The 15397-nt window shown below is 37.4% G+C and overlaps 1 protein-coding gene across 1 annotated transcript in view; it reads right to left on the reverse strand.

Annotated features, from left to right (window-relative positions):
- The window catches only part of PROS1 (protein S), a 112785-nt gene extending 101834 nt beyond the window's left edge, over positions 1 to 10951 (reverse strand). The window contains exon 1 of the mRNA XM_044670331.1: positions 10783 to 10951. Coding sequence (XP_044526266.1) covers positions 10783 to 10867 — 85 coding nt within the window. The 5' untranslated portion in view covers positions 10868 to 10951. The remainder of the gene's footprint in view (positions 1 to 10782) is intronic.
- Between the last annotated feature and the right edge of the window lie 4446 nt (positions 10952 to 15397).

Here is a 15397-nt window from a genome sequence, read left to right on the forward strand (position 1 = left end):
CACCAATGCAACTACCAACAATTTGGAAATTGGTCTTGATCAAGGACACATGACAAAACTAGTGAAAATGCGCATCGGCCATGGGTGGGGGGAGGTGCTTGGGGGGGGGGGTTGAAGGGGAAAGGAGGAGCATGAATCATGTAACCATGTTAAAAATGAATATTAATAAATGTTAAAAAAAAAACTGACTCCTACCAACCTATCCAGTCTTCTTAACACTTTATTCCTCTCGACTTACTCTCCAGTGATCTAATCCCCTTACTTTGCTCATGATACTCCATCTCCAACTCCAATGCCATTTTACCACTATCTCCTATTTCTAGAATGCTCTTCTTCTTTGTCTTGACCTCCTGGTTTCTCCTGGCTTCCTTCAGGTCTCAGCTCATTTCCTATCTTGTACAATAGGACTTTCCCCATTCCCTTCAATGCCTAAGCATTTATTCTATATGGCATATATACATAGTTGTTTGCATGTTGTCTCCTCAATTAGAATGTAAGTTCCCTTTGAACAGGGATCATTTTTGCCTTTCTTTGTATGCCCAGTGCTTAGCATAGTACCTGGAACATAGTAAGTGCTTGATAAATGATTCTTGTTGTTGTCAAGCATTAGAGTACAGAGTTATAATAAATGAAACACACTATGTTTTCAAATAGCTTGAGGGGGACAAGTATAAATAAAAGCATATATGGGACAGCTAGGTAGCTCAGTGGATAGAGTCAGACCTGGAGTCAGATGGACCTGGGTTCAAATCTACCCTTAGATATTTCCTAGCTGTGTGACTCTGCAAATACTTAACCCGAATTGCCTAGCCTTTACTGCTCTTCTGCCTTAGAACTGATATTGAGTGTTGGTTGATTCTAAGATAGAAGGACAGGTTGGAGGTAAAAAACATATATGGAATAAATATACATATTTGTTGTTCAGTTGTTTCAGGGTTATCTGACTCTTCATGATCCTATTTTGGGTTTTCTTTTTTTAATTTTATTTTTATTATCATGTAAAACACACATTTGGGGTTTTCTTGGCTGAATTATTGGAATGTTTTGTCATTTCCTTCTCCAGGTCATTTTACAGATGAGGAGTCTGAGGCAACCAAGGTTAAGTGACTTGCCCAAGGTCACATAGCTAATAAGTATCTGAGGCTGTATTTGAACTCAAGAAGTTAAGCTTTTCTCCTAAATTTAAACAAACACTAAGTAGTAAAATAAAGGTATAAAAAGAATGAGGGCACTAGTGGTTAAGATCAGTTTTCATGTAGAAGGTGGTAATTGAGCCAAGTGTTGAAGGAAGAGAGGGATGGTGTGAGGTAGAAGTGAGGAGGGAGTATGTTCCATGCATAGGAGATAACTAGTGCAATGCAATGAGATGGAGGTGGAGTGTTATGTGTAAAGAATTGGGAGAAATCTGATGTGGTTAGATCACAGAATGTAGAAAGGCAATGAGACTAGAAAGACAATTGCAAGTCAAATAACAAAGGGCTTGAAAAACTAAACAGAGGGATTTATATTTAATCCTAGAAGTGATAGGGAGTCAATAAATTCATTTAAGTAGGAGAGTGACATGCTCACATCTATACTTAAAGAAAATCCCTTTGACATCAATGTGAAGAATAGACTGAAGTAGAAACACATCTGAGACAGAAAGAATGAGTAAGAGACTATTACAATCATATAAATTCAAAAAGTTGAGGGCCCGAGCTAAAAAGTGGGTTATGAGAACAGAAGGAAGATGTTATAGTGGTAGAAATTGCAAGATTACGAAACTTACTTAGTGTGAAAAAGTGAAAAGTTGAGAGTAATACCATTATTAAGAACCCGGGAGATTGAAGAATAGTCAGCTAGTTGGTCAACAAGCATTTATTAAATTCTTACTATGTGCCAGCTACTGTGCTAAGTGCTAGAGATACAAAGAAAAACAAAAAGCAATACTTTATCTCAAGGACATCAGTTTCCTAAGGAAAACAGCATGGAAACAACTCTGTGCAAATAGAACAGTTTTTTATATATCATAAATATGTATTATATAATTATATATTTATATTATACTTATTTTATGCATATTGAATACCTAGAGAGAGTATCAAGGAAAAGAACAATATATTTATATAATTATATATACATATCTATTATAAATATAAATTGCAGAAAGTCTCAAAGAGAAGACATTAAGATGAAAAAAGTACTGGGGAAAGCTCTTACAGAAGGTAGGATTTCAGCTGAGATTTGAAGGAAGCCAGCAAAGTCAAGAAGCAGAAATGAGAAAGGGAAAAAAAGTCCAGGCATGAGGAAAATGACTCATCAAGTGATAGGGTTTCACATCCAAAGAATATAAAGGAGGCCAGTGTCACTAGAGAGGAGGCAGGTATAAAAAAAAAAATGGAGAAGTAGGCAGGGACCAGGTTATAAAGGGTTTTATAGGACTTTATATTTGATCCAAGAGGTAATAGAGAGGTCCTGGAGTTTACTGAACAGGCAGTGACATGGTCAAACTTGTGATTTAGGAAGATCAATTTGACAGCTATATGTAAGAAAGAAGAGAGTGCAGATTTGAGGGAGGAAAGCCAACCATAAAGCTATTGTAATAGTTCAGGCAAGAGGGCTGTAGCAAAGTTAGAAGAGAAAGGGTTGTATACAAGAGTTGTTACAAATGTTAAATCAATAGGCCTTGGCAACAAATTATATATGAGAAGTGAGAGAGAGTGAGTAGAAGATAACACATAGTTTTCAAGTCCGAGTGACTGTGTGGATGGCATTCCTCACCACAGTAATAGAGAAGTTAAAAATAAGGGAAAATTTGGGAAAGGAAAGAGAATTAATTCATTTTTGGACATAATAAGTTTAAGATGTCTATAGGAAACACTTTTGAAATGTATAATAGGCAGCTAGAGATGCAAAACTAGAAGTTATGAGAGAGGTTAGGACTAGATAAAGAAATCTGAGATCAAGTATATAGTACTTTATGAATATTATGGGGGGAGAAGAAAAGAAGACCCAAGACAGAGGTCTGAGGGACACTTATGATTAGTAGGCATGACCTGGATAAAGATCCATTAAAGGAGACTGAGAAGGAACAGTGTGACATGTATGAGGAGAACTAGGAGAAAGCAACATCACAAAAGCAAGAGAGAATAGAATATCAAAAAGAAAGGGAGAAAGGCAGAACAGATAATGTCAAGGCAACAGAAAAGTCAAGAAGAAATAAGACTAAGAAAAATCTGTTAGATTAGCCTATTCCTAAAGTGGGTGCCACCGCCCCCTGGTGGGTGCTGCAGCAATCCAGGGAGGTGGTGATGGCCACAGGTACGTTTATCTTTCCTATTAATTGCTATTAAAATTAAAAAAAAATTAATTTCCAGGGGGATAAGCAATATTTTTTCTGGAAAGGGGGCGGTAGGCCAAAAAAGTTTGGAAACCACTAGATTAGACAATCAAGAGAACATTGATAATTTAGGAAAGAGCAAGTTCAATTAAGTGTTGAAGGAGGAAGTCAGATTGCAGAGTTAAAGACTGAGTGAAAAAATCAGGGCAATAGGAATAGATATCTTTTTCCAAAAGACTGTCCAAAACATGGAGAAGAAATAAAGTACAACAGCTTGAAATGATAGTGTTTTCTTCAAGATAAATAGGGAGGGGGTAGCTTGGGAGGCATAATTAATTCTATTTTGTTGTGAAGTATCCAGGAGATTCAGTTTGTAATACCCAATAAGCAATTGGTGGTTGTTTAAAAATCTTATTTCCAAGATATATAACAAGTTGATTCAAATGTGTAAGACAAAGAGCAATTCCTTAATAGATAAATGGTCAAAGGATATAAATAGGCAGATTTCAAAGGAAGACATCTGAGCTATCAACAATCATATAAAAATGCTTTAGATTACTAATAATCACAGAAATGCAAATTAAAACAACTTTTAAATTCTAACTCATACCTATTATCCTGGCAAAGATAACAAAAGGGGAAAAAAATGTTCGAGGGGCTGTAAGAAAAGAGCTAAGAATCTGTACAGACATTCTAGAAAGCAGTTTGGAATTATGCCCCAAAAGTTATCAAATTGCACACACTCTCCAGATTTTACATTACTAGACCTATTCTCCAAAGAAATTGAAGAACAAGGAAAAGAAACTAGACACTTAAAAATATTTGTTCAGATGTTTTTTTAGTCCTGTCCAAGTCTTTGTGACCCCATTTGAGGTTTTCTTGGCAGAGATACTGGAGTGACTTGCCATTTCTTTCTCTAGCACATGTTACAGATGAAGAAACTGAGGGAAAACAGGGTTAAGTGACTTGCCAAAGGTCAGAAGGAGTTTTCCTAACTCCAGACCCAGCACTCTATCCTCTATGCCAAATATGCCACAACTTTTTTCATGGCAGCCAAAATGAGTAACCTCTTATTGAAGAGTAGTTAAAATGTGACATGTGAATATAGTGGACTATTGCTGTGCCCCACAAAAAATGATGAGATGTACATTTTAGAGGAAGCTGGTAAGGCTTTTATGGACTAATGTATATGGATAAAATGAGTAGAACTAGGTGTTATGTTGATCTTAACAGAGATGTTTGGGAAGCTGAAGAGATGGCCTGAAACTAGAAACTTGTTGGATTCACTCCTCCCCCACCACAGGCTAGAGTGAGTAGGGAGGAGTAGCTACTCCTTACTCTCACCCCTCCCACCAAGCAGTTGGAAATCAGTTGGAAATGGAGGCAGGACTGATGTCTTCTGGAAAGGCTCAGCAAGGCAAATCTCTAATGATGTTCACTTTCTCAATTTATATTCCCCTCAGGTTTGACTGAGGGACAATAGGAGAAGCTTGATGTCTTGTAGTTATCAGGGACAGACAAATCTAACTTGTATGGGCCAGACAGTTGAAGGAAACTTAGCTGAAGTTGAATGTAAGTATTCCCAGAATAATAAACAGGCACTGCTCCAAAAGATGAAGGTTTTACTGATAAAAGAGGAAGGGGAAGGTAGGGAGGTTTTCAGGGATTAGGATAAGATCTGGGAAGCCCTGTACTGTTAGATGGAAACAGCCCCTCCTCCTCCCCAGGAGGGAGTGGCAGACTTTATATCTAGCTAGCCCTCAAAGCCTATAATTATCACTTCTAATATCTAAAATAACTAAATAACAATTGTGCTGTTGCTGGAAAGGTCTAGTTCAGCTAAACAGGCAAACTGCAAAGAAGAACCAAAATGGCTATTTCCACAGATGGCCTCCAAAGCAATCCCAAAATCTGGAACAGCAAACAGAGAGATCTGCTCACCTCAACCTCCAGGGACCAACTATCCAACTGCTTTCAAACTGTCCCCTCACCCAGAGTTCTCCGGGGGAGGGGGTCCCTGGAATTCTGGGTGAGGCTTGACCCTGTATTTTGCAAGAATTCCACCCTGCCATTTTCCATGTAACACTAGGAGAACAATTAAATATAATTATATATATATGTATATATATATATACACACATATATAATTCATACATTAGAGGTAAAAAATCTCCTTGATCAACTTTAGAACTCTGAACAACAAAATTATAAACCATGGATCCAAATGAATGATGATAAACACTCCACTTATCCCCTAAGAAAGCAGTGATGAACTTAAAATGAAGAAAAAGATAAATTTTGGGGCATGACTAATGTGGAGATTTGTTTTGCAGGATTATGTAGATTTGAATTAAGGGATTTTCAAATAATTTGCTCAATTGGAAGATGGGGGATATCAGAAGGGATACATTTTTATAAATTGTAAAAAAAAGTAGTGATAGTAGTGATACCATCTTGGAGATTTATTTAGCCTACAGGACTACTGTCAAACCACTAAGGTACTTTTCAAATCATCTAAATGAAAAAGCCAGCACATTTCTCTGACTGGTTGCACCCACCACCATGAGAAATGCAGAGTGAGAAGGAGCTGTGCCCAAAAGAAACAATTCTGTATCTTTACTAAATACCCTTTTCACATTATGGCTAAGTAAATCTCCTTTTGAGTGCTAGATATTCTACAGGTACCTCATTTCATTCCAATGCTAAATCACAGAACTAGCCAAGAACATAAGCTTACTTATTATGCCGAATCAGGCTGCATATTATATTGGAGCTAAGTAATGGTTAGAATGACACTGCTTGACATGGATTTATGGACCCAATGCAATGTTTCTATTGTTCCCAAAGGGCTTGCAGCCCATAAGCTAGATCAGAGATGGCAAACCTATGGCACAGGTACCAAAGATGGCACACAGAGCACTCTCTGTGGGCATGCATCTGCCCTCCCCTCCCCAGAGATGGTTACAAGAAAGACAGAAAGACTCGGACAGAGCTGTTACCTTCCCCATCTCCACTATGTCCTACAAAATTTTTTCACTTCACCAACCTCTCTGTCCAGCAGCCCAATGGGAGCACTTCCTCCCTCCCCTGAATCAGGGTAAGGGCTGGGCAGGGTGCACCTGACACTCAGTGGGGGGTGACGAGCACAGCACTCAGTCTGGGGGTGTGGGGTGTGGGTGGGACCTAGCACTCTGACTCTAAATATTATACTATAGGTAAAACTTGTAAACTGATATTAGACTTCGCTTTCTACCTTGACTTGTTACTGTCCATACAACTTCTGATACATATTTATTAAGAAAATAATCAGGCTTGGGTTAATTCTCTTTTTAATGTCTTCTCTAAGAATGGTAGTAAAGTTGGTGGAGACTCTTCCCCAGACCTCCAATGAGCTCTAATTCTATAGGATGGCTCATTTTTCGCTAATTCTCCAAAGCCAATAAAGAGACTGTCATCATGTGGAAAAACCTCTCAAGAATGCAACATATATGATAAGAAGCAGGCACCCCTAAACTTTTGCATAGTTGCCAAAAACCAGGAATAACAACTCTGGGCATGCTCTATTGAATGGCCCTTGCTACACATAGATGAGAAAACTGATATTCACAGTGATGTTGTGACTTACCTAGAGTCACATAACAAAGTCATGATACAAAATTAGGTTGGTGCTAATTCAAAGTGCAAATAGGTTTTCTCCTACATCGTGCTGTTGTCTACAAGAATGATTACCTACTATAGGTCCAAACTGAAAAATCAACAAATCCTTGGGAAAATTACCATTTTTTTGTTTCTATGCATAGCATATACTTGAGAGACTTTAAATTTATTTTTTAAATATCTTTATATATATTATACATATATATGACTTGAGAACTAGTAACAGAATTTGTTGGTTTATTTGCTTCAATAAAATTTACACAATATTTGGTCTTCATATTTCAAAGCTGGTCTTCAAAAAATATTCATAGATTTTCATTCCTCCTGCCCCCAACTATATATCATTATATAGTTACATATATTATGAGGTAAAATGTTTATATATTCTTCTACAAAAGTCTTGTTATTGCATAGAAGTCACCTAGGTTTTTGAGGTTACACTAGGAGAAGAAAGAGCTCTGCAAGGTCCTTTTAGCCTGAACTGACTTTAAGTATAGAATTTATGAAACATTTGTACGCTTGTAATTAGAGGACAAGCTTAGGTAAGTTTAGACAAGATAAGAAGGTTGTCTACCACGTGATGAATTTGGGGGGACAGAGACAATGTATGGGGGCAGGAGAGATACAGATGTGTTTTACTTCAGTGGAGAGAGAATTAATATGAGAATCTTGAAAAGTACTGACAAATACTAAAAGAGATGTGAAAACATCGGAACACTAATGCACTGCTAATAGATTTGTGAATAGGTGCAATCAATTTGGAAAACAATTTGGGACTACACCCAAAGGAATACAAAACTGTGCATACAAATATATGTCCCTGCAATTCTACTACTATGTCTGTATCCCAAAAAGATCAAAGAAAAGGGAAAATGGCTTATTTGTACAAAAATATTTATAGCACTATTTTTGTGGTGGTAAAGAATTGGAAATTGAAGGGATGTCCATCAACTGGTGAATAGTTGAAAAAGTTGTGGCATATGATTATGATGGAATATTATTGCTATAAGAAATGACAAACAGGATGGTTTCAGAAAATCCTGGGAAGTGTTATATGAATTGAAGCAAAGAGAAGTGAGCAGAACCAGAAGAACACTGTATAAAATAATAGCAATATTGTAAGAATGATCATGTGTGAAAGACTTAGCTACTCTGATCAAGACAATGATCCAAGACAGTACCATAGGTCCCATGATGAAAAATGTTATCCACTTCCAGAGAGAGAAATGATGAACTCTGAATGTAGATTAAAACATATTAAAATTTTTTTTATTTTTATTATTTTTCATTTCTGATTTCTTTTGCGATATGACTAATATGGAAACGTTTTACATGACTTGGGGTATATAAATCAATATATTGGGGGCAGCTGGATATCTCAGTGGATTGAGAGCCAGGCCTAGAGACGGAAGGTCCTAGGTTCAAATCTGGCCTCTGACACTTCCCAGCTGTGTGACCCTGGGCAAGTCACTTAACCCCCATTGCCTAGCCCTAACCACTTTTCTGCCTTGGAGTCAAGATAGAAGGTAAGGGTTTAAAATAAACAAATAAACAAACAAACAAACAAACAAATGAATATATTGCTTGCCTTCTCTAAGGGTGAGGAGGCAGAAAGTAGGGAGATAACTTGGAACTCAAAACTTTTTAAATTAATGTTAAAATTTTTTAATGTAATTGGAAAGTATTTAATGAAACAAAAATACATTAAAAATTAAAAATCAGCCAAAAAATAAGCATATTTAACTAAACCTAGATCATTTAACCTTGATTGCAGTCAGAGGATATTAGATATAATTGACATTTTGTTGCAAAATTATTGTTTTAGATTTGTATTATAGTAAATGAATAGAATTGGTATTCAGATGGGTAGCAGGAACTTCAATCACCAACTTTAACCCTAACTTAGTCCTAACTACTTTCTTCTACCTATTAACATTGATCTTTAAAAAGAGAGGGGGGGCAGCTGGGTAGCTCAGTGGATTGAGAGACAGGCCTGGAGATGGGAGGTCCTGGGTTCAAATCTGACCTCAGACACTAACCAGCTGTGTGACCCTGGGCAAGTCACGTGACCCCCATTACCTAGCCCTTACCACTCTTCTGCCTTGGAGTCAATACACAGTATTGACTCCAAGACAGAAGGTAAGGGTTTAAAAAAACTAATTAACTAACTAATTAAAAGAGAGAGAGAAAACATAAGGGTAAGATGAAATTAACATGAAAAGTTTAAAATGAAAGAAGGCAAGAGGAAACAAGAAAAAGGTATGATGTTATAGAGTGTGTATGTATATGTGATTAAAACAGCCCAAAGAACAAGAGCATTTTATAAAAAGTATAAAATCACCAGGAAGAGGAAATCTAATTGTAATTTAGAATACTGTAGCTGATAGAATATCCTTGGACACTAAAAGGTTAACTGTCTTATGCGAGAAACATTCAAGAAACATTTGCTGAGAGAATTTACTTTAGCTTTTAAGGTTTGGTGAAGGTATCCTAAAGAGAATTCTTGACAGGCTTGGACTTATGTAAATTCTATCTAGCGTTTAAAAATTAAAATCAAGAAATCTCACAAAATAGTCATTCTATGATGAGGTTTTCCCATTTTAGTTCTTAGAAATTGCATCAACTTTCAGCATTTAGAATTTTAAAATATCTTATTTATAATAATCTCAATTTATGCAAAATGAGTGTGGTTCTATTCCAATTCATAGCTGACCTTCTTCCTAAATCCTAATTTGGAGTTTCCAAATTTGGAATCTTTTCCTTTTGGTTACCAAAACCCTCAAAAACTAAAACTAAAAGAGTCCAGGGCTTAGGTTTTCTACCCTAATGTGGAGAAAAACTTTCAGGGACAATATTACTAATCATGATCCTGCCTCGTTAGAAAACGTCACATAGGTAATCAGCTTTAAGATAATTCACCTCAGGCAACCTTTAGATAGTAATAGCGTGACTTTAGAAACCAAATTAATCAGCCACGTGTGGAAATGCTCTACTCTTCCAAGATGTGTATTATGTTTTCCAAACAAGACAATAGACTTTTTTCAAGATACATATGTATGAAAAGCTGCTGTAAAGAGGTTAAGAAAGCAAATTAACTATTTTAATGTTACCTAGTGTTAAAGTGTGGGATGCCGAGTGATCTAGTTAACATCATTTTTAACATTCCTTTTGATCCCAAAGTTAGCATGAAGAATACGCGTCATCCTATTTCGGTTTGTGCGGCAACGAAAGTCAATAGAAACTCAAAGTCCAGGCATTGCATAAGGCTAGGTAGTAAGGCAGCAGAAAGGGGCGATGCTTTGTGTCGGATCCTGGTGGGGGGCGGGGTGAGCAGTGGGGAGGAGTGGAGAATGAGGTCTGGCTTTCCCGGATTCCAGAGTTTAAGTACATTCCTGCCCAGATGGCGAAGTTCAGTTTCTAACCTGGGGGGGACCGGTAAGGAGAGGGGGATGTGACAGACAAAAAGTGTACACTCAGTGCTTTATTATTACTGAGTTCCAGAATCACTTGGATTTGTTCCAGGAGAAGACAAGTAGGCAGACAATTATTGTCACAAGCTTGCAAATACTGAAATACTGTCCCGACCGGACCCCCGCGGTTGCACATGCTTCTTAGCTGAATGCACAGTGGCCCCCTATCTCCTTAAGGTTTTGTTGTATAATCTCCTCCTAGGCAGGGTATAGGTGAGGGATACAAGGAAAGGGAAAAGAAAATCCACAAGACCAAGAAGCAGGACTAACTTGGTAAAGTTGCGGGGGGCTAGGAAAAGGGGGGACGGATGTGAAGCCACACAAATGATTACTCACAGTTTTCTGCTTCAGAGATCTGGATCATGAAAAAAAGACTTATAATGAGGCCTCCTAGGACCCTCATTGTGAGACGGCCCAGCATCAAAGGTTGCGGGATAGTACGGGAGAGGGCACTGCCTTGTCTCTGCTGCTGCCGCTTCGCTGGTTTCTGCTTCTGCTACTGCTACTGCTCGGGCTTCTTCACTATTTACTTTGTTCCAGAGCCTCAGAGAGAGGCAGCAAAACAAAGCGGGAGGGAGGGAAGAGGTTGCCAGCTCCCAGTCCCCCAGCCCCTGCTGGGGAAAGAGATAACAGTGGGACAGAATCCATTCCAGAAACAGGACATTTTCCAGGAAGCTTTTCAGAGTTTGTGGGGGTTAGAGGGGGTGGGGAAAGGGAGCCTTGTAAACAGAGCCCCAGAACCTTTCCTTCTGTTGCAACCAGGTCTAAGCAGTCTGTTCACATTTTTTTCTTCATACATATCTTACTTTGGTTATAGGAAGGACTAGTTTTAAAGCGAAAATTTTAAAAATAAATGGAACAGTCCTGTTTTTTTCAGCAGGAAAAATTTGCTGAAGGCCACACTGCTGGTAGCTCATTAGACTCAGCATGTCAGAGCTAGGAATGAAAGTTTATAAGGAAGTGAAGAGCAGAAAAAATGCAGTAATTTGTAGAAGTTAGTGTCAATGAAATACTGTCAGAATTCTGTTAAGTATAAAGGTATTCAAAGAAACAAAATAGGTAGTCCTCGTATTTAAAATATTTTATTAATCCATTTATTTAGTCCTATGTACACTTTGCTATTAAACTTAGGTCAGTATTTTGCAAAAAACAAGCCCTTTAGTTATGCTGACTTGACTTTATTACAGGCAAAGACACTGAAATTTTTAATTAATTGACATTCTAGTTTCATAAGTCAATATCAAAGGACTAAAACTTCTGAGAATCAAAAGTGGTATTTTTAGCTATTGAATTACTGCTTCAGTTCCCACCTACAATATAATAGGGCATTTATGGAAGAAAAAAGAAAAGGAGCAGATAGAAAAATCAACAGTATCAGTATATAGATAAAGAAGAGACAAAATAAAAATATCCATTCTGGCAAATTGTTGAAAGCATGAACAAAGACCTATACTGGAAAATTCCCAACTCCTTCAAAATAGTATTCCCATCAGCAGGCCAACAGAGTCTATACCTGCCTACCTTAAACCCCATTACAGTGCTTTCATTAATCTTGTACAAGATATAACAGCACTTATTTACTTACTTATATATCTATTTTTAATTTAATATATTTGCTTATTTTGCAGAATTAATAAAACATACCGCCAATTAAAAAAAAATTAACCGATGGTGCTACTGCAATAAATCTTATAACACGATTAAGACCTTGCTAGCTTTTAAACTCTGTGGTTCAAACCGCTTATGCTGTTTTGCTTTCTTTTTAAAAATTAAAATTTCAATTTAGAAATATTTATTTTTTTTTCTTCCTACCTACTCCATCACCCACACAAAAAATAAAACTCTTTTGATAAATATGCATATTCAAACAAAATGTTCTTCATCATCAATCTTCTAGAATCATTATTATTTTATTGATCAAAGTTCTAAAATCTTTGAAAGTTGTTTATTTTTGTAAAATTACAGTATAAATTGTTTTGTTGGTTCTGCTAACATTTCTCTATTACTTCATACAAGTCTTTCTCTGAAACCATCCATTTCATCATTTCTATGACACAATAGGATTCCATTGCATTCATTTATTGCTTATTCAGCCATTCCCCAAATGAGGTCCATACCTTCAGTTTCCAGTTCTTTATTACCTCAAAAAAAGCTGCTATAAATGTTTTTCTACGTACAGATCCTGTTTCTCTTTTAAACTTGCTGATAAGCTGACTTACTGTTTAATTCTGACTATGGCTCCTGAAATCTGTGACAAATATTTCCTTTTACATGGAAATGTCCTGAAAGATGTTTACTTTCCAACTTCCTAGACCATGAAAGTAATGTAATTAAGAAGGAATAGAACACTGATTTTAATACAATAGTTGAGACTAATATTAAAATCTTGGGGACTACATATTTTTTAAAAGAACTGGGGATTTTAGTCAGTTAAAAATGTAACTGTGTAGTAGCCACAAAAAATAATGGATTGTATTAACAGAAAAAATATTGGATTGTATTAACAGAAATATAATGTTCTTAATAAATGAGATTATAGCTACTGTACTTTGCCCTGGTTAGACATCTGAAGTATATTGGAACGGTTTGCCTTTGGAGGTTGTGAATTTTATATCACTAGGTAGAACTTGGTTGACTCACATAACGAGAGAATCAGAGAATATAAACTGAAAGTACCTTAGACAGGAATTAGTCCCACCTATTCTGAAACGAAATCCCCACCCCCACAAATCTTACTAGTGGCCATCCAGCTTCTTGAATAACTCCAAGGAGATCAAAAATTCACTAGCTCTGAAGATAGATCATTTAGCTTCTGGCTAATTTCTAATGATTAAAATCTCTTTTTCCAGGATGTTGTAAAGGAGATTCTTGTTCAAGATAGAATCAGATGTTTGCTGAGTTCTCTTTTAATTCTGAGTGAGGTTCTGTTATTCTAATATTTCATTAATTTGACAAATGTACATTGACATACATGGTCCAGGGGTAGGCACTGATCAAGATAGAAAGATGAATCATAATACACCCTCTTTTCCCTAGGGACAAGAGAGGAAAGTAATATGAGCAAATAATTACAATATAGTATCTAATAAATGCCACATGAATGATATAAACAAAATGCTAGGAAGGGGAGAATATTTCTGGATGAATCACGACTGCTTCATAGATCAAGTAATACTTGAAAAATTCAATGGGATTTTGAAAGGCAGAAATAGAGTGAGGACATTCTAGATGAGTTGATATAAAGGTGAAGCATTCTTCAGAAACAGCAAGTGGTCCAATTTGGATGCATAGGAGAGGTGAGTGCAAAAGAGTAATGGATGGTAGCTTGAGTCTACCAGTCCAAGAAAAGCGGGATCCTAAATTGAGGTACCCATGTTGCCTTGGATTGAGGAAGATTGGTGAAGAAAGAAAGAAGTACCATAAGGGAAGAGGGAGATAAAGATACATTTCAACAATTTTCCCCCAAACTGATCTTGAACCTCAGAGCTATTTACATCTATCTACTGCTTCCCTATATCACTACATTAAAATGTTATATTTGGTGTAAATATCTATTTACTGTTGAATTCTATAACACTGCACATGTCATTGATTTTCCAGGATATATAGACAGTGGTAGAGATGCTACTTATTAGATGGAAGAAGTAACAATTAGTTTCACTGTATGGAACTAATGTTCACAAATGCCATGTGAACTGGAGCACTGTTTTGTTTCTTTTTTTTTTTTTTTTTTTTTTTGTTCCTTTAACTTCTGAATAAGTTTGCCTCATTCCCAGTTCTTTTAGTGTGCAGACACAACCTAATTGCCCAGTGATTGAGGGGCTGAGATCACTAGACAAGTAAGAGCCATGGCTAGGACAGAAGGATCCTATTATTTTTATAACTTAAGAAACAAAATGTGGCAGAGCCAAGATAGCTGAGAAGAAGCAGGCTCAAAACACTCAAATCTTTTCCAACCAACTTTAAAATAATGTTTCAAAATCAATAGTGTAGGGACAGAACAAACAAGGGGATGGAGGAAGGCAACTTTCCTGCAGAATACAACTTGAAAGGTAGGCAGAGAAGGGTCTGTTTCACTGGGGTGAGAGGAGAGCATAGCCAGCAGCAAGACCCTACCAAGGAGTGCAGGCTAACAGCAAGGCCCCACATCTGTAGTTGCAGGTTCTGAACCAGCTTTGAGAACCTGAGGCCCTGCCTAAGCCAACAACCCCAAATACAGCCCTTATAGTTCCAGAGTCTGCAGTGAGGCCCCAAGTCCTAGCACAGGGCAGTCCATAGTGTGTTTGACTGGCACAGGCCCAGAAAGAGGCTCTGAGCCCCTGTCTAAACCCAAACTGAGGCCCCAAGCCCCAGCATGAAACAGTTGATAATGTGACTAACAGATACAAACCCAAGGGGAGTTCCAGAGCCCTTGCCCAAGCCTGTAGTGAAAACCTTAAACCCCAGTACAAGGCAGTCTGTGCAGTAAGCCTGATCTGGGTAAGTTCATAGCTAGATCCAGAGCCCCTACTCAAGTTCAAGCCAAAGCTTCAAGCCCCAGGGCAAGGCAATTCATAGCTAAGTACTGAGTGAGGCCCAAAGCCCCTGACCAAGCCTGAGGCTAGACCCTGAGCACCAGCACTGGATAGCTCACAGTGTTCTGAGCTCTGCAAGCTATGAGCCTGGGGGTGATTGAATCAGCTGTGGGGGGTGGCTTTCCGCAGCTCCCAGTCCAAAGAGCAGCATACCACCTTGGAAGATTTGAAATTTATAGAAACCCTGAAATAGAACTAAGCAAGGAAAAATTGAAGTTTTAGAGAGTGCCTTCTCTACCCTGAGAACATAGCCCACTTTTAAGATAAAAGTGAAAGTCAAGAAAAAGGCTGGGAAAATGAGAAAACATAAAAACACACACACATGTACATACACACACAAAAACATAGCCTTAGAAAAGTTTTATGGAGAAAAAGTT

Source organism: Gracilinanus agilis, chromosome 3 (assembly GCF_016433145.1).
Source record: "Gracilinanus agilis isolate LMUSP501 chromosome 3, AgileGrace, whole genome shotgun sequence".
Taxonomy (NCBI): Eukaryota; Metazoa; Chordata; class Mammalia; order Didelphimorphia; family Didelphidae; genus Gracilinanus; species Gracilinanus agilis.